Genomic DNA, 17,159 nt, shown 5'->3' with positions numbered 1-17,159 from the left:
GTTGCAAGCATGAAGGACCTCTTCGCGGACGCAAGTGAGTCTGCCTGTCGGGCACTCTCATGCTCCTACTCGCCGCCGTTCACCTTTGCATCGCGTAGACTTTCCCCGCACGCTCGATCAGCGCGTTTATCACCTAGGCATACGGGCTGGCGAAGTCGCGAACCGCATCGTAAGTTACCAGCCTGCGTCGATGGACAAACCCTCTCAGCCGACGTCTCAATTGGCGTGCCTATCATGCACAGATCACTGTGGGATCGCCCTCCCGTGCAAAGCGCATCGCTGGTCTCCTCGATGCGTCGCCCTGGCACCTCACGACCGAACGTGGCTTTCTGATCTTCACTGGCCGCTACCAGGGCATTCCTCTCTCCATCGTGAGCATCGGAATGGGAAACTCGATGGCTGACTTCTTCATGCGTGAGGTGAGAGAGTGCCTGAGCGGCGACATGGTCGTGGTAAGGTCGCCGTCGTTCTTCATCGATCGCGTCACGGACAACAGCCTGACGGATCGCCTTCTCGGCACTGCGCGAACAGACTGGGCTCTTGTGGCGGGCTGGGAGACGTCGAGGTCGGGAGTGTAGTCGTCCCAAGGGCCAGCATCGCTGTCAATCGGAATTACGATTACGATTTCCAAACCGGTCAATCAACGGAGCCTCCGTATAGATACAGCAAGCCGGTGAGTAAATGGTCAGCGCTGGGAGCGAGTGGGTCCCTGGGTGTGCTTATGTGCCCGTTTTAAGGTCCAAGCTGACGAAGAGCTCCGTGCCGCGGTACGTAGGAAGGCCCCTGATGCCGTTCTAGCAGTCTGATTGGGGAGCACAATAGGTTGCGAAGGCGTTGCGCGACACTCATCCTCCAACCGTAACGGCCGGCGTTATCACGGATACAATAAACGCCTCAACTGATAGGTAGGGCTCCTCGTCTCTCCGAGATTGAGTCGAGTCTAAATGGTCCTGTCAGTTTCTATTCATCGCAAGGGCGGCAAACATCCTTCCCGGACCACAATTCTGAAGTAATCAGAAACCTGCAAAGCCTGCATAAGGATCTCGCTACATTCGAGGTAACACGTTCGCGCCTGTTTGCTCTCAGGAGCGTACGCCGCTGATCCAATGGGGTATTATCTTAGATGGAAACGTTTCAGATCTTGCACCTCGCCGCGAGCTGGCCTACCGGCTCCCACCCACCGCCCTCTCAGGGGACAGGTCCCCCAGTGGGTGATCGGCCTGCGACACCAGCCATATCCGATACACGCGTGCTGGCCACGCAAAATCCGCCGGCAGACGTTTACGCCGCGTCTAAGGACGGAACACTCCTTGCGCCGCCTCCACGCATTCGCGCCGCCGCGGCGCATATCGTCTTCGCTGCGCGCGAGTCGAGCGCATTCATCACACCCGCCGAGGTTGAGGAGATCGAGAACTGGACGGGTCGCAGCATCCTCGAGGCATTGGCCCGTTTCTACATTGCACCAGAGGTGACGTCTCGCGCACATCATCAAGCAACCACTTTTGCTGATTGTCTTTCTTTCTCCGTGCCAGCGTCTACACGCGGACTCGGGGAGTGTATGGGAGCAGTCGAACGTCACGACCGATCCGTAAGTAGATCGCGTTGTCCGCTTGTCCCCCTATGATGTAGACTAGTATCTGGAACACGGCTGGCTGCAGATTGAATTGTCCTTTTTGAATTGCGCTCCTCGACATACATAACACGATCTTTGCTTTAGAGTGCGGATCAGCCACGATCCCGATTGAATGTGCGTCGCACATTTTATTCATTTTTGCTCCTCGAGCAGTCGCCGTGACGGCACGTGTATTGCGTGTGACCACGCAAGGGTCCGGATGCGAGTATAGCCTTAGTTAGCACACAGCAATGAAGCATGGCCGGCCCCAGGTATCTCTAGCTTTCTATTCCGGGACCGACGTTGCGGTCGTGCCGCCAGAGGGGCAAGATCCGCCTCTGGAAACGATGAGAGACGTCCCCTGGCGCGTCTGACGAGGTACCCCTGGCGGATATACAGATCAAGACGTCGCCATGCGATTTCTTGAGAACGACTTGCGAGGCTGAGAAAGATACGCTCGTGCCTCCGGCACCCGGCCAGAGTTTAATCAGAGTTCCCACGCAATCCGCGGCGTCCCTCTCACGAGGGCGAACCAAGCCAGAACGTACTATCCACTCTCTGCCCCGACGCAAATAAGGTCCGGTATAGCAAACCTGTATAGGCCCAAGGGGGTATTGTTTGCGCTGAGAGAAAGCCTACAAAGTGGGTGTACACAGTAGAAAACAGCCTCCAGGCCTGCGGGCTATTGCCCCCGCTTCTGACAAGCTCTGTGCAGGGTCACCAGAACACCGCACCGAAAATCCGTCCAGGTCCCTCGTCCCCTGGCGCGCGCGGGGAGATCACGTCAGAGCCGGGCTAGGCAAAGGCTGGGTGCCAGTAAGTGGTCATTCGGACGCAATGCGACCGTCAAGAAGTTCACCCCAGAACCCAAACTGCACGCCAAGCGTATGCACAGAGCAGTGTAGGGAGAGGCAAACCAAGGCGGAGGGTGCCATGGCGACAGGGATTCACACCGTCTTGTCCTTGCCGCGAAGAGCTCGTCGCCGCGGACGCCGCTTCTCGTTCGTGAAAGCAATCTGCACCCGGTCATAGGCATGTGCCCTTCTAGAAGAGTGGGGTCTACCTTGACGTCGCAGGCCGTTTGTATTAGCAGGTCTGTCCGGTGCGTGGCGGACTCGATGCCATCGGCAACCTAAAGGCCATGCACAGTGCGGACGGGTCTGAATGGGTGCGGACATGAGGCCGAGACGAGCGAGGGAGTGTGGTGAATCAATTACGAAGCTTATCAGCCTCGAAACAGTGGTAAATGAACGCAAGTTGAAGTAAATGAATAGGCAATCCCGACACAGTTCAAGATATCCCCACGATAATGCTGATGATAAAGGGGCCGCAGACTGGCTTGTGGAGAGGGGCTTGACAGTCAGTAAAGGTCCTTCAACGACCAGAGCCAACTCTTACGTGGACGTTTAATTGGTAAGTTGCAGTAAGTAAAGGTAAGCTATTGGGGTAAGTCAAGCTTTCAACGCGGTATGCAAAGATATTCGTGACTATGTCAGCACACTATTCCTCCGCCGGAGCCGTTTGACCAAGCACAGTCAGCGTCGGCCGTAGCATGCATGTGTGACTGCGCGTCGACGTCATGCATGATCGAATTGGAGTAGCACTGTCTCAGAACCCTGAGTGCTCCTTCGTCCTTGTCCACTGAAGTGCCGCATGAACGCCTGTTCATGGTCCTGTGTACGATGTGTCGCACTTCTTCGGGTCTTGATATTAGCTCCGGCCACGGGAAACCCCAGAAACTCATTTGCAATATTGCGTTTTCTGCGCTCATACCCAAAGAGATGGGAGCTACAACGTCTTCCATCCGCAGCGGCGCGCCACGAAGTCCTGACGAGCGATCACGTCGCAGAAACTTGGATGATGCAGTCATTAGAACATGTCTAAGAATACTGGGACATAAGCTATGTGCACAATGGTACAGTCATGACGGATATGTGATATCGGAGACGTCTATATCGATAGAGTGAAATGCTTCGTAGAGATAGATAATGCCGAACAGTATGAAGAGCCCGCTCCCGGCGAGTGTGACTGCAGAACCAGTTAAGCGCAGAACGGTCTGACTCGGGAGAAGACATACCATGCTTGACGGAGATCTTCGTGGATACATAGCGTCCGCCGATGACCGCAAGGGCCGTGCAGCAGCCGTGCCCCACGATTGTCCCCAGTGTGACGAGATAGACGTTCTATATGGGCCCCAACCGTAGTAAGCACTATGTTCCCAGAGACGATCAACACTGCGACTCACATGCGCCGCGCCAAGCGCGATGGTCGAAATCTGGCTTCGGTCTCCCCACTCGCCCAGGAACGTGAGTATGAACGCCTGTGTGAAATGTGGGCCAAGGACCACGCTCAAGTAGTTACGTGACTTCTCCACGAGACTCTGGGCGCGAGTCGTGGACTGGGAGCGCTTGCGTGCGTGCCGGGCGCGGCCGCCCTCCTCGAGCTCTTCCAGCGGGAGGGCATTTCCGTTCGCAGGGCTCACCGTGGCAGCCTCGCTCTCCTCAATCTCCTCCTCGGCCTCCTTCATCTCCTCCCGGATCTTGTCGTTCCCAGCCTTCATCTCGCGGGCTTCCTGGAGCATCTTGCAGCCGAAGACGAGGAAGAGCACCGCGGCGAGGGCTTGCGTCCAGCGCTTCGGGATAAGGGTTGGTAGCAGGTGTCCCAGCGAGGCCGAGAGCACGGACATGACGACGAGCGAGCCGAACGCGCCTGCGAAGACGATGGCGCGGGGATGGCGCATAGCGAGAATGGCAGCAATGAGGAAGGTCTTATCGCCAATTTCAGAAACAATAATCATGGCAAAGGCCTGCACGAGGGCCTGCATTGAGCTCTCCCCGCCGCCGACGGCGGGGACGTCATTCTCCACAGCCATGTATGTGGCGCGCGGCGACGATGATCAGGAGACCGGGAATCCTGCATTGCGTTCGGGAGTACGTCGACAGTCAATACAGAACATTGAATGTGGTTAAAGGGAGATAATGCACCTGGTTGCAAGGTCGACCTGCGGGGTGAATGCGCGGAATGTGATGGTGTCAAGAAAGCGTTCAGTCCGATTTTCACACCCGATGCCTTATAGCCGCCCAAACCTCACAGCTTGACGGCAATTACCGACAGTGATATGTACACTCTTACGCTCGACTTGCAGACTCGGGTCTACTACAGCAATCTTTCGACGAGCATAAAAACTTCAAGCTTCATGGACTCGGTCGACACATATTTTGCTACCCCATGTCGTGCGGTACTTCCAAATTTTCGACTTTCCCCACGCAAGGATGCTGTGCTTACTGGCGTCGGCGACTCTGTCCTGGCAGTACGACTCTGATCCGCTCTCAGATGCGGCAACCCTTGAGGCCCATTCTTCCGCAGTGATCAATGATCATTGAGTCCAACATGGCACACGGTATGCGCCAACTGAGGAAGCCAAGTCGATTTATTTCAGGGTCGGCCGCCGCGCCCGAAGCATCCGACAAGAAAAGGCGGCGACGAGTATACGGCACGTCAGATAAGCTCGGCAGCGGAAATATACAGTACTGCAAGGGTGTCCTCAGTCAGCGTCGCAACGCAAAGGCCTTCGTAAACGCACCGTTATTGCCTCTGATGAACGCATCGCCATAACGGTTTGTAACCACGCCGTTAACGTGCTCTTCTGTCTGCTCAAGAGCGATGTTCATGTAACCATCAAGACATGATAGAACGCCTGCGGAATAAATCTGGTAAGCAAGGCGGGGCCCGGAAATATCAAAATAGCTGACCTCTGTAATCTACACCGGATGTTAGCCGCACTACAACACGTTTTCCGACGACGCCCTTCAAAAAGTCGGTGGGCGAGCCTGACGTCGCAGAAGGGGGAGCTGGCGGTGGCGAGAGTTCGGCTGGCGGCGGTGGGGGTGTAGAGTCGTCCATGTCTGCACTGTGCAGCACAACGCCAAGGCGCAGTTTAGAGATTTGGACAAAAGCTGGAATAACGCTAGCGCCCAGGGTCGCTCGGAGATAGCGAGTGCTATGACGTAAGGCGCCGTCGGCCCTCCTCGGTTTGCGCGTGCAGGGCTCCCGCTCAGGCAGCGCGGGGCAATTGCAAACACTCACGGCCGGCTTCGTACCGGACAACCACCAAACGACCTCAAAGACGCTATCTGTTGTATATCTATGCTCCCTGTACACTTCTAGGTCTTACCCCCAGCTATCCACCCATGGCGGAACACAGGGAAAGTGCACACTACGACCCTCGGATGGGCGACGAAGGGTCCGACGAGGAGATAGAGGTAATCCCTCCCACTCCGCCGCAGCAGACGCAAAAGCATGTCACGCTGGACACACACCCGACTTTTGACGATGGCGAGCCACGGAGGTATCCCAGCAGCTCTTCACTCAGGGCGGAGCCTAGCAGCTCTTCACTCAGGGTGAAGCCTAGCAGCTCGACACTCGGGGTGAAACCGAGCAGCTCGACACTCAAGTTTCAGCCCGGCAGCCCGACACTTGGGGCGAAGCCCAGCAGCTCGACGCTCGGGGTGAAGCATAGTAGCTCGACACTCGGGGCGAAGCATAGCAGCTCGACACTCAGGTTTCATCCTAGCACCTCGACACTCAGGGAGAAGCCTAGCACCTCGACACTCAGGGACAAGGAGATCGAAGGCGAGCGTGAAAGGACCCCTCGACTTTCAGCTGCTCAATGGGTACTACATATGCTCGCCATCGACCTGAAATGGATTCCTGCCAACCTCTCGTGGCCGAAGATGAAGCCCGTGATCAGGACTGCTCTCGTAGCATGGATCTCAGTGTTGTTTTTCACCATCCCAAGACTCGAGGTCATGTTGGGTCAGGTATGTCGATCCCCTCAGTCCTTTGTTCGTCAGCCTTCTCCCGCGCATCCTATCCAATCGACTTTGCGTTATTGAAGCGGGCTTTGCGCTATATCTCTTTGGGAACAGAAAGGTGCTGACACGGACTGTTCTAGGGTAGTTTCCTCATTCTAATCGGTGCGTATTATATTTCAAGTTTTAGCCCCTTGGTTCTGAATCGCGCCGTGACCATCAGCTGCGTTCCTTCAACCTCCCGCCGGTCCGTTCATACAGGTCCTCGAGGCTGAAATCACGCTTCTACTATTTGTGACCCTGGCATGGGCGTATGTAGATATCTAATATCTCGATATATGCGCTGCAGCTCACCGATTTGTCTAGATGGAGTTGTCTGGGTCTGTTCTTAGCAAATCTATCCCGCAATCACGTCGACTACAATGCACCGACTGCTCAAATTCTAACGGGGCAATTCGTTGAAGCTGGTCCCGTTATCATAACAGCCATCTTTCTGTTCATTGGAAGCGCATTCTTCTCGTATCTCAAAGCCAAACTCGGTCCCGGCCTCTTTTTCATTCCGACTATGCTGAGCTGCATCTGTTTAGACATTTGCTTGTCGACATCCGCTCTTTTCCCATATCCATTCTACAAAATCGGAAAAGCAGTCGTGATCCCTATTGGCTTCCACGCCGCTCTCTCGATCCTCTCTGCCGTCACCATCTTCCCTCAGACCATTACATGCCAGTACACAGCGGCCATTGGTCGTATTTTCGACCCTTTGGACCAATTCCTCGCGAAACACCGGCTGATTCTCAAGATGGATCCGTCGTCCCAAGAGTTTGCGACGGGTGTGAAGGAGCTCCAGGGCTTGGTGGGCAAGTCGGAAGGCAGCGTGGCGCCGACTGCTATCTGGCTGCGTCTCATGCCCCGTGACATTATCTGGGGACGCTTCTCTCCTGCCGATATATCCTCTCTTCAATGGTCTATTCGACGGCTTGTGACCCGCGCGGAGGGTATGAACATTTACTTCACCCTTATTGACCCGACGAGAGAAAGGTTCCCGATTACGCCCGCACCCACCCAGCCAAGCTCGCCGGCCTTCACTCGATCGAACACACCCGCAGTATCACGCAACAGCTCACCCGTCCGCGGGCGGCGGGACCGCTCCGTAGAAGTGACCGATCAGACTCCGACAGCGGACTCGTCGGACTCCGTGCGCCACCGCAAACACGGTGGCATATCGTTGCATCGGGCGATAGCGCGGCACCAGTCGCGGTCGCGCAACCATCACCCGCGCCGGCATCATACCAGCGGTTATCACGACCATCGTCTCCACCTCTCTCTGCTCGAATTGGCGCACGCTCTCTCGTCGCCGCCGGACGCGGAGAGCGTCGTCGGTGTGTTCGAGAGCCAACGTTACATCGCGCTTGAGGCGGCGCGCCTCTCGCACCCTCAGTCGCCCAAGCTGACGGCAGAGTTCACGGAGCTCTTGAGCGAGGCGTGCGACGGCCTCCTCGGTGCGTCCAAGGATGGCCTGGCCGCTGCCAAGGAGTGGGTCACGGGCGTGCGCAAGGTGGATTGGTGCAGAAAGCACAAGGTAGAGCAAATTCGTCGGGAGAGGAGACAGAAGCTCGAAGAGGACAGGAGTCAGCTGCGTCAGGCCATCGAGGCTTTCAGAAAATACTCGCGGTATGCTGCTTTCCTCACTTGTGCGCAGGCATCCCCGCTCATGCGATGTGGCGTAGGCTTCGAGTTCTCGATCCGTACCGCTGTGCATTTGATCCCAGTCTTATCAGAGCTGGCAGGGGTGGAGCGGATGATGCACCACCGCACAAGTATCTGTTCGCTTGCTATATGTATGAGTATCACATCCTGCAATTCGCAACACTGGTCGAGGGACTGGTGAGTTTCTAACATATCGCTGGTTGCATCAAGCTCATTGTTGTCGGACAGCTGAACGAGATTATCGAGCTGGAGGATCAGCGTCAGGAGCCCCGGCTGTGGTATCCGAAAATTTTCAGCACCCTTTGGTTCCTCTCTCCTACGGTCAGCAACCCACCCGATTTGGACGGCGATGATGACGAGGACCCCGGTGCGCATCGCTATCTCCATCAGCAGATGCCGTGCGCTAACTTCATGCAGATGTCGTGCAGTACATGGAGCAAGAGCCTGACATGGACCTCGGGATGACCGGGCGCAGAGACCCAGATGCACTTCCGCCGTCGAACACCTTCGAGACCGTAATGTATGGGTTGCATAGGCTCGTCGTAGGTTTCGGAAACGGAAATGCAGTATTCGCGATCAAGGCCGGATTGCTCACTGTTCTGTTGAGCTTACCCTATCGAATCAAGGGCTCGGCGCACTTCGCGTACAGTAAGCTCTCCAAGTCCGCTGGCTTTTGAACTTAGCTGATCTTTACTTTCTCAGGGGAACATCTCGTGTGGGGAATGTAAGCGCAAATCTCTTTCTTTGAACCATGTTGCTCAATGTTATTCCCGCATAGCTTTATGGGTCAGCTCACAATTTCGCGGTTCCGGGGCGATACGACCTTTGCTCTCGTGGCCCGTTTGATCTCAACCTTCCTCGGCGGTGTGGTTGGTGCAGCCATGTGGTACGTATCGCGTCGGCTTTACGTGTACGGCAAACCTTGACGTACATGCCCCTGCAGGTATATCTCCACGGGAAGAGGCCACGGCAATATCTATGGTCTTGCAGCAGTCACTGGCGTTTGTTTCCCCTTCTTCTTCTTTGGTCGGCTCTACTGGCCTGGACCACCTATGTTTAACCTCATCGTAAGTTCGCTTTGGCCCTTCTGATAGCCCATGCTAACCAATGTCTTCCCGCCGCATAGTTCTTCATCACGACCTTCCTGGTAAGCCATTTGTGCCGCACCCACGACAATGTCGGAAGCGATTGAGCTAGTGCGGTGCTAACTCTGTTGTCTAGGTTATTGGCTTCTCGTGGCAAGACACTCACTTCCCGGCGGGGTTCATCTACTATGGGATTAACGTGGCCTGGGTACGCTCCACCGCCGGCTTCCCGAGTCTTTTCAGTTTTCTGATCTGCGAATCCTCTCACCCCTTGATCAGCGCCGCTTTGTATTGGTCACAGCAGGCGTCTTCGCAGCTTTGTACGTCGACCCCGCGTTCTTTATCGCATGCCAGTACTCATGATCTCGCTTTTTGTGGCGTGCTGCTGACAGCCTCGCATCACTACTTCCACCGTCGACGACCCTGCGCGCGTACCAGCGTCGGATGATGGCAACAACTGTAGCGGAAATTGGTAGCGTGTACTGCGCAGTTGTGTCCTTCGCGAACACGCAGGGCTCGTCCGAAGTCGACAAAGGCGCCGTCATCCAAAGCCTCATTGCGATCCGCCTCAAACTCAAGCGATCGCTCGCTCTCCGCACAAACATCATTTACGAGGTGCGTCCGATCGGACTCCCGACTCGCTCCCTGTCTCACTTGCTCCACCCACAGTTCTCGCTCCGCGGCAAATGGCCTGCAGAGAGATATCAGAAGGTTCTCGAGCTCCAGCTGTACGTGCCCCATGCCCCATTTCTTTTTGCGCGTCTCCTGTGGCTGATCCCATCGATGTACAGACAAACTTCATACTTGCTCTCGCACTTGATGTCTGTATGCGAGCTGCTCGAGCCCGCCTGGCGTCGTGCATTCCTGCGGCGCACGCGTCTGCTCGACGCAGACTTCCAGGGAGATGTGCTTGCGGTAATTAGTCAGTAACTTCTTTTTCATGCTGTTGGTGTATTTTTTTGCTAATGTAGGCGTCGGTCGATCTAGGCATGATCTCGACCGCGCTCAAAACGGGGCAACCTCTGCCGCAGATTACACCATGCCCGCTGCTGGACCGCTACATGGAGAACTCGCATGGGCTGAATGTCATCCGCGGAGAGGCGGACGACGACTACGGTTTGCCTCGGACGATGACGATCGATACGCTTGCCAACGAGCAGTACTTGTGCGTTTCGCGTCCATCTTTGGTTCTTTGTTGTGCAGTGCTCCTGACGCATATATTCACACACACGCAGGTGCTTCTCCGTTGGCTGCACGACCGCGTTCGGCATCGTCTTGCGCCTTGACCGCCTCATGCTCGCCACGAAAGAGCTCGTCGGCGAGCAATACCACATCCACGGTGTCGGCATTCCGCTCCGCCGCGAGTACACGAACGCAAGCTCCATGCAACGGCCCGCAAAGGACGTCTAGCCTCCCCTTCGATCATGGGCCGCCCCCATCTCACTCGCACGTTCGTTTTGGGTTGCTCTTATGTACCAGTTTCCCTTGAGATAAGTTGGATCTGTACTCGTCGTCACCATCATTTCTCCTCGCCAGACGCTTGTATGTATCTTACTTCACGACCATTGTAATACCCGCACCTCAATCTGCAGTGTATTCGCACACTTGCCCATAGACTTAGATACATTGTGGACATATGTCTACAGGCTAATAGGAATATGTACACTAGTTTAATTTGTTTGTGATATAGCCGGTGTTTTCCATAAGGCCGGGCAGCGCCAAGACGCTCGCCACGTCTTGAACTCTGTTGAACTCGAACAATGACCACCGTCCTCATCCACTCGCTCCCGTAGTCCTTCCTGACGTCCGTCGACTAAATGCTGATAATGCTGAAGGGCCTTGAAATTCAACAAGCGTCCGCAGTAACGTCATGGACGCCGGAAGGCCCGTGATCCACATCCACAGGTTGAATGCACACAACTGACTAACAAGCTATCACGATATGAGGAGCGGTCTACCAGGGAGATAGTCGGAGATGCAGGCTGATAATGATAGGAGGTCACAGGTGCGTCGTGCGCGTGTTCCTGTGTTTCCGAAAGACTTACGAAGCAGCCATTTCACGTACTACGCAGCCAGTTCGCCGATTCCAGACGCCATCCAAGGATCTCGACTCAATTTCGGCTTCGTCAGTCAAATAATATCTCTTGATTTCCGACCGTCGAACGAGTCAAGGGCAGCTGGAAGAGAGACTCCAGCCGGCGTTGGCGAGCTTCCGAGTCGCGTATTGTCCCTGCACGGTCCCTGACCGTGTCCCATTCGCTTGGGTTAGCACCGATAGTGGTCCGGATCCACTTAGCGAGCGGGAAAAGCTGAATATCCATGTGTATGCGCCTTAGAAGGCAAGCTCGGAGTGCAGCAGAAGCAAGAGGAGTGAAACCCCCCAGGCTTTTCAAGACGACGCGACGCGACACGGTGCGGTGCAGTACCGGCAAAGCGAGCGACCCGTGTGAACCGGTGGCGGATACATTTAACATTTGCTCGTCATATGCATGCATCACCTGAACTCTGGGCATATCGATCATTTCCGCGAGCATTCCAATTCTCAGCCTGGAGAGGAGCTTTTAAGGCAGCCTGGAGTCAACTCCCTTGCCTCGTCTGAAACTTGTCATGCAGCCGCATCCTATCACTACCTCTCTGCCGACGTTTGACAAGCTTGGCGTCCAGCCGCCTACGGACGTTGACGCTGAGAAGATCGGACGGTCATGGACTGAGCAGCTCGCCCAGTTCGCCTCGTCCAAGGACGTTCAGGGCATTCTTTCGATCATTCAGCCCGACGGCTGGTGGCGCGATATCTTTGCACTTACCTGGGACCTCCGCAGTTTCCAGGGCGGCGACCAAATTTCCAGGTTCCTCGAGGACCGGCTCGATCTCCAGGGCTTCAACGATGTCAAGTTTCGCAGGGCCGAGTTCCAGCAGCCGTTCCCGGACATGGCTTGGATCGTTGTCCAGTTCGATTTCGAGACGAAGGTAGCGACAGGGCGTGGTATCGCTCGTCTCGTTCCGAACAAGAATGACCACTGGAAGGCCGTTATCGTCTGCACAAACCTGGAGGAACTCAAGGACTACCCCGAGGCAATCGGTCCAAACCGTAATCCGCTCCCGAACCACGGCAAGTGGGCGGACCAGCGCCGTCAGGAGGCAGCGTTCGAGGGAAGGGACCCAGAGGTACTTATCATCGGTGGTGGACAGAGCGGATTGGATGTTTCGGCGCGGCTCAAGAGCCTCGGCGTGTCTAACCTGATTATCGAGAAGCAACCTCGCATCGGTGACCAGTGGAGGAATCGGTACGAGGCTCTGTGTTTGCACGACCCAGTCTGTGCGTGATGTGCTTTCCTACGTTTTATGCTGAGCCCCTAAACCTGCTTGCTAGGGTTCGACCACATGCCGTATCTCAACTTCCCGCCAACTTGGCCTATCTACACCCCTGCCCAGAAGCTCGCTGAATGGCTCGAATTTTATGCGAGCACGATGGAGCTCAACATCTGGCTGTCCTCAACCGCCACTGCCGCGAAAAAGAACCCCGAGACCGGCAAGTGGGACGTCACCGTGAAACGTGCGGATGGCTCCGAACGCCAGTTCCATGTCGATCATGTCATCATGGCACTTGGCCTCGGCGGTGGAAAGCCTAACATCCCCGACATCCCCGGAAGGGAAGAGTTTCAGGGCCAGGTGCTGCACTCGACGCAGCATAAGACCGCCAAAGATCACATTGGCAAGAAGGTTGTCATTATTGGCGCATGCACATCAGGTGCGTCTCTCGTCGTCTTGGTCGTGTCGCATCAAAGCTGATTTTCGTGTAGCACATGATATCTCTGCTGACTGTGTCGAGCATGGCGTAGATGTCACGCTGTTCCAGCGCAGCACTACGTACATCATGACTACCAAGGAGGGCATGCCCATTCTCATGAAGCGTGCGTATAGGTTGACGTTCGCGATAACGCCTAGCGACTCAATTTGTGTTAGCAAACTACTGGGAAGGGGGCCCGCCGACCGAAGAGGCCGACCGCCTCGAGAATTCGATGCCGATTCTGTTCACAAAACTGCTTGCTCAACGTGCGACCGTTGCAATCAAGGAGAGAGACCAGTATGCTTGGCGTATCTCTACGCGGAGAAGTTGAGGTTAACGACTCTGTAGAGAGCTCCTGGATGGCCTCGTCAAAAGGGGCTACAAGCTCAACTCCGGCGAGGACGGCTCTGGCTTCCTCTTCCTCGCGCTCAAACGTGCAGGCGGCTACTATCTTGGTGCGACCGTCTTCCTTTTCCTTCTTTGGGCATAGCTGACACTCTTGCAGACGTCGGTGCATGCCAGATGATCGTCGACGGCAAGATCAAGATCAAGAATGGAACACAGATTGAGCGGTTCACGTCCAAAGGGATCAAATTCACCGACGGCAGCGAGCTCGACGCAGACGTCGTCATGTTTGCCACTGGGTGCGTCGTTCATCCTTTCCTATTCTTGCACGTCTGATAGCGCGACAACAGCTTCGATGATGCCCGAGGACCAATCACCGACGTTGTTGGCCCTGAGGAAGGAAAGAAGGTCGGACCCATCTGGGGCCTCAACGCCGAGGGTGAAATTCGTGGCACTTGGCGCGAGATCGGCCTGCCCAATTACTGGTACATGATGGGCAACTTGGCATGGGGCCGCTTCTTCTCCAAGCACCTTGCTATGCGTGCGTCTCTACTTTGGCCCTGCTGCGATGCAATGGCTAACCTGTCTGCCTGCAGAAATTAAGGCGAAGCAGGAAGGCATCTTCGGCGAGCGGTATTCTGCGCCTGTTGACCTCAAAGCGTGAAGCTATTGTAGAGATTTTGAGATATACAAGAGAGACAAAAGACGGATTGTATCGATATTCGTCTGATGTAGCACTGTCCGTCCTATTCGGGATCACTTGATGTATCTATTGTGTACAGATATTCCTTTAGCCCTAGACGGCAAAGAAATGAGTAAAAATCGTCAAATGCTACGTGTCGCGGTATCGCACATTCTCGTCGTTCTACGCGTCAATTCGCAGGGCCCTGTATGAGATTGCCACTGAAGGAATGACTGGTCTGCACTCGAATCCTTCCGGCGGCGCTCGCATCCGAAGACCTGACTGGACGTTTTCCGCGTACCATCTGAACAAGCAGTAATGAATTCTCTCAGCTAAAATCACATAGACCTTTCAGCGTAACACATAGGAGCAACTACAAGACACTGCAACAGGCTGGGACACTTCTATGTCTACGGCGGATCGCCAGGAAAGTCGTTGGTAGTATCACACCTTTGCTAGATCTCCGTGCACCACCAGATCGTAGTCAAAATAGACAGTCATAGGTGTTCGTTCTTCCGAGTTGCGTAGAATCGCTCGACGTGCCTTAAACAGTCGTCAACGAGATGAACGACTCTTCAAACTCAACAGTCTCCTGAAGATCGAGCGCCGGCGCCTTGAAGTTGGAGGTGAAGGGTCCTCGAGGGGTCGGGTATCTCCATTGAAGTGCACAATAAGCGCGTCCTGGTCGTCGCCAGTTTGCTTCTCGTGCTCGCCGCGCAGGGCGAACCCGCGCCCGAAGTGCGCGAGCGTGACAAAGTCCGGCGGGAGGTCCTCGGGGACGATAGGGACGTGGAGGTGCCCGCAGTGCGCGTGCCTCGGGTGCGACTCGTGCACATGGAGGACCTTGAGCCGCGGGCAGAGCGCGCGCGTGTCGCGCGGCGCGAAGACATGGCGCGGCGAGCGGCTCGTGTCGACGAGCTCATAGTAGAGCGCGAGTTCTTCGAGCGCAGGCATCGCGCCGAAGAGCGTCTCCCAGTCGACGACGTTCCAGCCGACGGTCCACTGCAGCACGAGCGCAGACTTGACGCCCGCGAGCGGAAGCCGGCGCAGCAGACCAGCGAAGACCGCGCGCTGGCCCGACTGTGCGCTGAGCTGGAAGAAGGGGGATCCCGTGCCAGGGGGGTCCGGGCGGGAGACAGGCTGGCGGGTTTGCCACAAACGCAGGTTGAAGTAGTCTGAGGCTCCGCTTGAGCCGCTCATCTGCAGGGTCCGGATTGGTGAGGCTTCCAGGTGGCTCCAGTCGTCGACCATTCTGAAGACCAGAGTGCTCAGGCAGTCGCAGCTGATATGAGAAACCTGGCTCAGCCATATGAAGGAAAGGTGCAGAGAAGTAGTGGGAGGGCGGACGATACGATGGAGGAAATATAACCCTGTGGCGGCACATGTATCTGTAAGGCGAAGGGCACGCAGATTGGGGAGAGTAATTTTGTGCTGGAGCTCTGTTGAAGCGTTACCGTCGAGATGAGGCCAGTCTTCATCCGTGAGAATCGCCATGTCCAACACGAGTTCCTCCAGAGCTTGCAAAGGCCCCAGGAGTGCGATCAAATCACTCGCTGGAATGGGGTTGCAGTGAGCGAGTTTCAGAGTTCGAAGCTGCAGCGCCGTGAGCATAGGACGGAGTGCAGTGATTGCATAATTATAGCAGGACAGGTCCTGCAACTCGGGAAAATGGAGATCGGGAGGGAGAGTGTTCGAAGCGGAGAACAGCTCCGACAGAAAGAGTATGCGAAGCGACTGAGCCTTGCAAATCTTAGCGGGAGATACTGATGCTTGACAGTTGGCATTCGCTGCGCTATTCTCCAAAATCAGAGTGCCGTGAGAGATGCGGTCGATGTGGGTCTGCACACGCCTGCATGAGGCCGCGACGCAATCCAAGTTCTTGCGTACATAGGTGAAACCGGGGTCGTAGATATGTAGTGGAAGCGTCCCCGCTCGGCTTAACAGGTCTTCTACGCATTCTGGTCGAGTCAAGAAGATATGTGTGGATAGCCTCGGGTATGTCAAGGCTACCTGTCGCCATACGCGGCACACATGTCGAATTATGATCCAAGAATATGGCTTGGGAGCACAAAAGAGGTGCTTGTAAGAGCTTTCCTCGACAGAGAGGGCGATGGAGGAATATGAGCAACGTGCAGCAGCGATGCACACGTCTAGGATGTACCAGTAGAAGACTTCCGCGAGAAGTTCCTCGGGAAGCCGTGCGATCTGGAGGCCTGGACGAAGTTTGAACTCCAGTTTGTGTGTCTTATGTGCAAGCTACGCACCAGGATACGTGTCGCGTTCCGGCCTCTTTCTGCCTGCAGTCATCGCCCTCCATCTCCTCCAGATGAATCCTCCGGAAAGACTGGAGCCCACCGGCCGAGCAGATTTGACTAGAATGGGTGACTTACTACTCATCGCAGCCAACCTGCAGTGGATGAGAGTGATATGCAGGCAGCAAGATACGTTATACAAGCCGTCACCGACGGAAGGAGGTAGTGGAAGTGGGAAGAGCTTGAGGCGCCGAAGCTCGTCGCTACGAGGAGACCAACCTTGTTTAATGACAGCCGTCACTGCGCCACGATCTCTCATAGAAATTGAATGGACAATATGGGTGGGATATATCGTCGTTCCCCGCAGGATAGTGCTGCAGAAGGATCGCAGACGGCGCGACTGACGGTGCTCTTGACTTCATCAATATGTGTCCGACACACGATATCCGATTTTTACACGCGTGCCTTCGACCTTGGAATGGTCTCTATGCTGATTTCTTTCCTGAAGGACTACGGGAGGCCGAAGAGAAACCCTGTTGACTACTGATGTTTGCCAGGTTCGTAAAGGTCTGCGCCTTTCGGCAGCGGAGCATAGACTGTTTGCTACTCAAAGCTCTGTAAGGTGTGAGCACTTGAGCCTCGGAGGCCCGAGAGCTCTGAGGTCCTTGGTTATGAAGAAGGTCCACTTGTGGTGAAGTTGTTTCCGCGTTTCAAAGAGTATATACAGAAGCGATATGCAGAAGAGATGATGACCAAGTGTCTGGGCCGCCGACGCCTTGCAGACGGACCGATCACCGAGGGCGCATCAAAGGCGCTTGATGTGGCGTCCAGAAGAGCCTACGCCTGGTGTCGTACCGCCACAGCAGGTCGACAATGTT

At 55.5% G+C, this 17,159-nt stretch overlaps 7 protein-coding genes across 7 annotated transcripts; 4 read left to right on the top strand and 3 right to left on the bottom strand.

Moving 5' to 3' along the window:
• Window positions 1-9: 9 nt before the first annotated feature.
• Window positions 10-1,102, top strand: PHACADRAFT_155437 (uncharacterized protein; the record flags this gene model as incomplete). The annotated part of the gene is made up of 7 exons (XM_007389663.1): window positions 10-34; window positions 99-169; window positions 243-457; window positions 532-673; window positions 738-767; window positions 823-905; window positions 958-1,102. 7 exons carry the CDS (start codon window positions 10-12, stop codon window positions 1,100-1,102), a joined length of 711 nt encoding a protein of 236 aa, XP_007389725.1.
• Window positions 1,103-1,114: 12 nt separating this feature from the next.
• PHACADRAFT_246117 (uncharacterized protein) lies at window positions 1,115-1,732 on the top strand. The gene has a single exon (XM_007389662.1). The coding sequence runs from the start codon at window positions 1,124-1,126 to the stop codon at window positions 1,622-1,624; it is 501 nt and encodes a 166-aa protein (XP_007389724.1). The 5' UTR covers window positions 1,115-1,123; the 3' UTR covers window positions 1,625-1,732.
• A 1,737-nt stretch (window positions 1,733-3,469) lies between these two features.
• On the bottom strand, window positions 3,470-4,575 carry PHACADRAFT_246116 (uncharacterized protein). The gene is made up of 3 exons (XM_007389661.1): window positions 3,858-4,575; window positions 3,690-3,795; window positions 3,470-3,640 (listed from the first exon to the last, which is right to left on the bottom strand). The coding sequence occupies exons 1-3, from the start codon at window positions 4,482-4,484 to the stop codon at window positions 3,534-3,536; spliced, it is 840 nt and encodes a 279-aa protein (XP_007389723.1). The 5' UTR covers window positions 4,485-4,575; the 3' UTR covers window positions 3,470-3,533.
• Window positions 4,576-5,119: 544 nt separating this feature from the next.
• PHACADRAFT_75901 (uncharacterized protein) lies at window positions 5,120-5,440 on the bottom strand (the record flags this gene model as incomplete). The annotated part of the gene is made up of 3 exons (XM_007389660.1): window positions 5,120-5,142; window positions 5,196-5,309; window positions 5,365-5,440. Coding segments are annotated over 3 exons (213 nt in total), but the record flags the coding sequence as incomplete, so codon positions are not given.
• A 366-nt stretch (window positions 5,441-5,806) lies between these two features.
• On the top strand, window positions 5,807-10,872 carry PHACADRAFT_246113 (uncharacterized protein). Its single transcript, XM_007389659.1, has 18 exons — window positions 5,807-6,432; window positions 6,567-6,588; window positions 6,647-6,734; window positions 6,790-8,094; window positions 8,151-8,307; window positions 8,359-8,497; window positions 8,548-8,778; window positions 8,833-8,854; window positions 8,909-9,016; window positions 9,074-9,197; window positions 9,257-9,277; window positions 9,352-9,423; window positions 9,495-9,535; window positions 9,608-9,830; window positions 9,885-9,943; window positions 10,007-10,137; window positions 10,203-10,380; window positions 10,451-10,872. The coding sequence occupies exons 1-18, from the start codon at window positions 6,295-6,297 to the stop codon at window positions 10,623-10,625; spliced, it is 3,234 nt and encodes a 1,077-aa protein (XP_007389721.1). The 5' UTR covers window positions 5,807-6,294; the 3' UTR covers window positions 10,626-10,872.
• An 860-nt stretch (window positions 10,873-11,732) lies between these two features.
• PHACADRAFT_246109 (uncharacterized protein) lies at window positions 11,733-14,200 on the top strand. Its single transcript, XM_007389658.1, has 8 exons — window positions 11,733-12,531; window positions 12,586-12,963; window positions 13,016-13,126; window positions 13,179-13,299; window positions 13,351-13,457; window positions 13,508-13,646; window positions 13,698-13,888; window positions 13,944-14,200. The coding sequence occupies exons 1-8, from the start codon at window positions 11,823-11,825 to the stop codon at window positions 14,009-14,011; spliced, it is 1,824 nt and encodes a 607-aa protein (XP_007389720.1). The 5' UTR covers window positions 11,733-11,822; the 3' UTR covers window positions 14,012-14,200.
• Window positions 14,201-14,320: 120 nt separating this feature from the next.
• On the bottom strand, window positions 14,321-16,586 carry PHACADRAFT_203493 (uncharacterized protein). The gene is made up of 2 exons (XM_007389657.1): window positions 16,294-16,586; window positions 14,321-16,242 (listed from the first exon to the last, which is right to left on the bottom strand). The coding sequence occupies exons 1-2, from the start codon at window positions 16,424-16,426 to the stop codon at window positions 14,585-14,587; spliced, it is 1,791 nt and encodes a 596-aa protein (XP_007389719.1). The 5' UTR covers window positions 16,427-16,586; the 3' UTR covers window positions 14,321-14,584.
• Between the last annotated feature and the right edge of the window lie 573 nt (window positions 16,587-17,159).

This window comes from Phanerochaete carnosa (genome assembly GCF_000300595.1).
Source record: "Phanerochaete carnosa HHB-10118-sp unplaced genomic scaffold PHACAscaffold_1, whole genome shotgun sequence".
Classification (NCBI taxonomy): domain Eukaryota; kingdom Fungi; phylum Basidiomycota; class Agaricomycetes; order Polyporales; family Phanerochaetaceae; genus Phanerochaete; species Phanerochaete carnosa.
This window is presented reverse-complemented; position numbering and strand designations above follow the sequence as displayed.

What these genes read in the sequence shown, in the direction of transcription:
- PHACADRAFT_246117 (XM_007389662.1), top strand. Translation starts at nt 1,124, where the DNA reads ATGGAAACGTTTCAGATCTTGCACCTCGCCGCGAGCTGGCCTACCGGC.
- PHACADRAFT_246109 (XM_007389658.1), top strand. Translation starts at nt 11,823, where the DNA reads ATGCAGCCGCATCCTATCACTACCTCTCTGCCGACGTTTGACAAGCTT. An exon ending in TATTGGCGCATGCACATCAG is followed by an intron (nt 12,964 to 13,015) that starts GTGCGTCTCTCG and finishes ATTTTCGTGTAG; the next exon opens with CACATGATATCTCTGCTGAC. An exon ending in GTCGTCATGTTTGCCACTGG is followed by an intron (nt 13,647 to 13,697) that starts GTGCGTCGTTCA and finishes GCGCGACAACAG; the next exon opens with CTTCGATGATGCCCGAGGAC.
- PHACADRAFT_203493 (XM_007389657.1), bottom strand. Translation starts at nt 16,426, where the DNA reads ATGAGTAGTAAGTCACCCATTCTAGTCAAATCTGCTCGGCCGGTGGGC. An exon ending in GGAACGCGACACGTATCCTG is followed by an intron (nt 16,243 to 16,293) that starts GTGCGTAGCTTG and finishes AACTTCGTCCAG; the next exon opens with GCCTCCAGATCGCACGGCTT.
- PHACADRAFT_246116 (XM_007389661.1), bottom strand. Translation starts at nt 4,484, where the DNA reads ATGGCTGTGGAGAATGACGTCCCCGCCGTCGGCGGCGGGGAGAGCTCA. An exon ending in TCGCGCTTGGCGCGGCGCAT is followed by an intron (nt 3,796 to 3,857) that starts GTGAGTCGCAGT and finishes GGGCCCATATAG; the next exon opens with AACGTCTATCTCGTCACACT. An exon ending in GAAGATCTCCGTCAAGCATG is followed by an intron (nt 3,641 to 3,689) that starts GTATGTCTTCTC and finishes CTGGTTCTGCAG; the next exon opens with TCACACTCGCCGGGAGCGGG.
- PHACADRAFT_246113 (XM_007389659.1), top strand. Translation starts at nt 6,295, where the DNA reads ATGCTCGCCATCGACCTGAAATGGATTCCTGCCAACCTCTCGTGGCCG. An exon ending in TAGTTTCCTCATTCTAATCG is followed by an intron (nt 6,589 to 6,646) that starts GTGCGTATTATA and finishes CGTGACCATCAG; the next exon opens with CTGCGTTCCTTCAACCTCCC. An exon ending in CGATGATGACGAGGACCCCG is followed by an intron (nt 8,498 to 8,547) that starts GTGCGCATCGCT and finishes AACTTCATGCAG; the next exon opens with ATGTCGTGCAGTACATGGAG.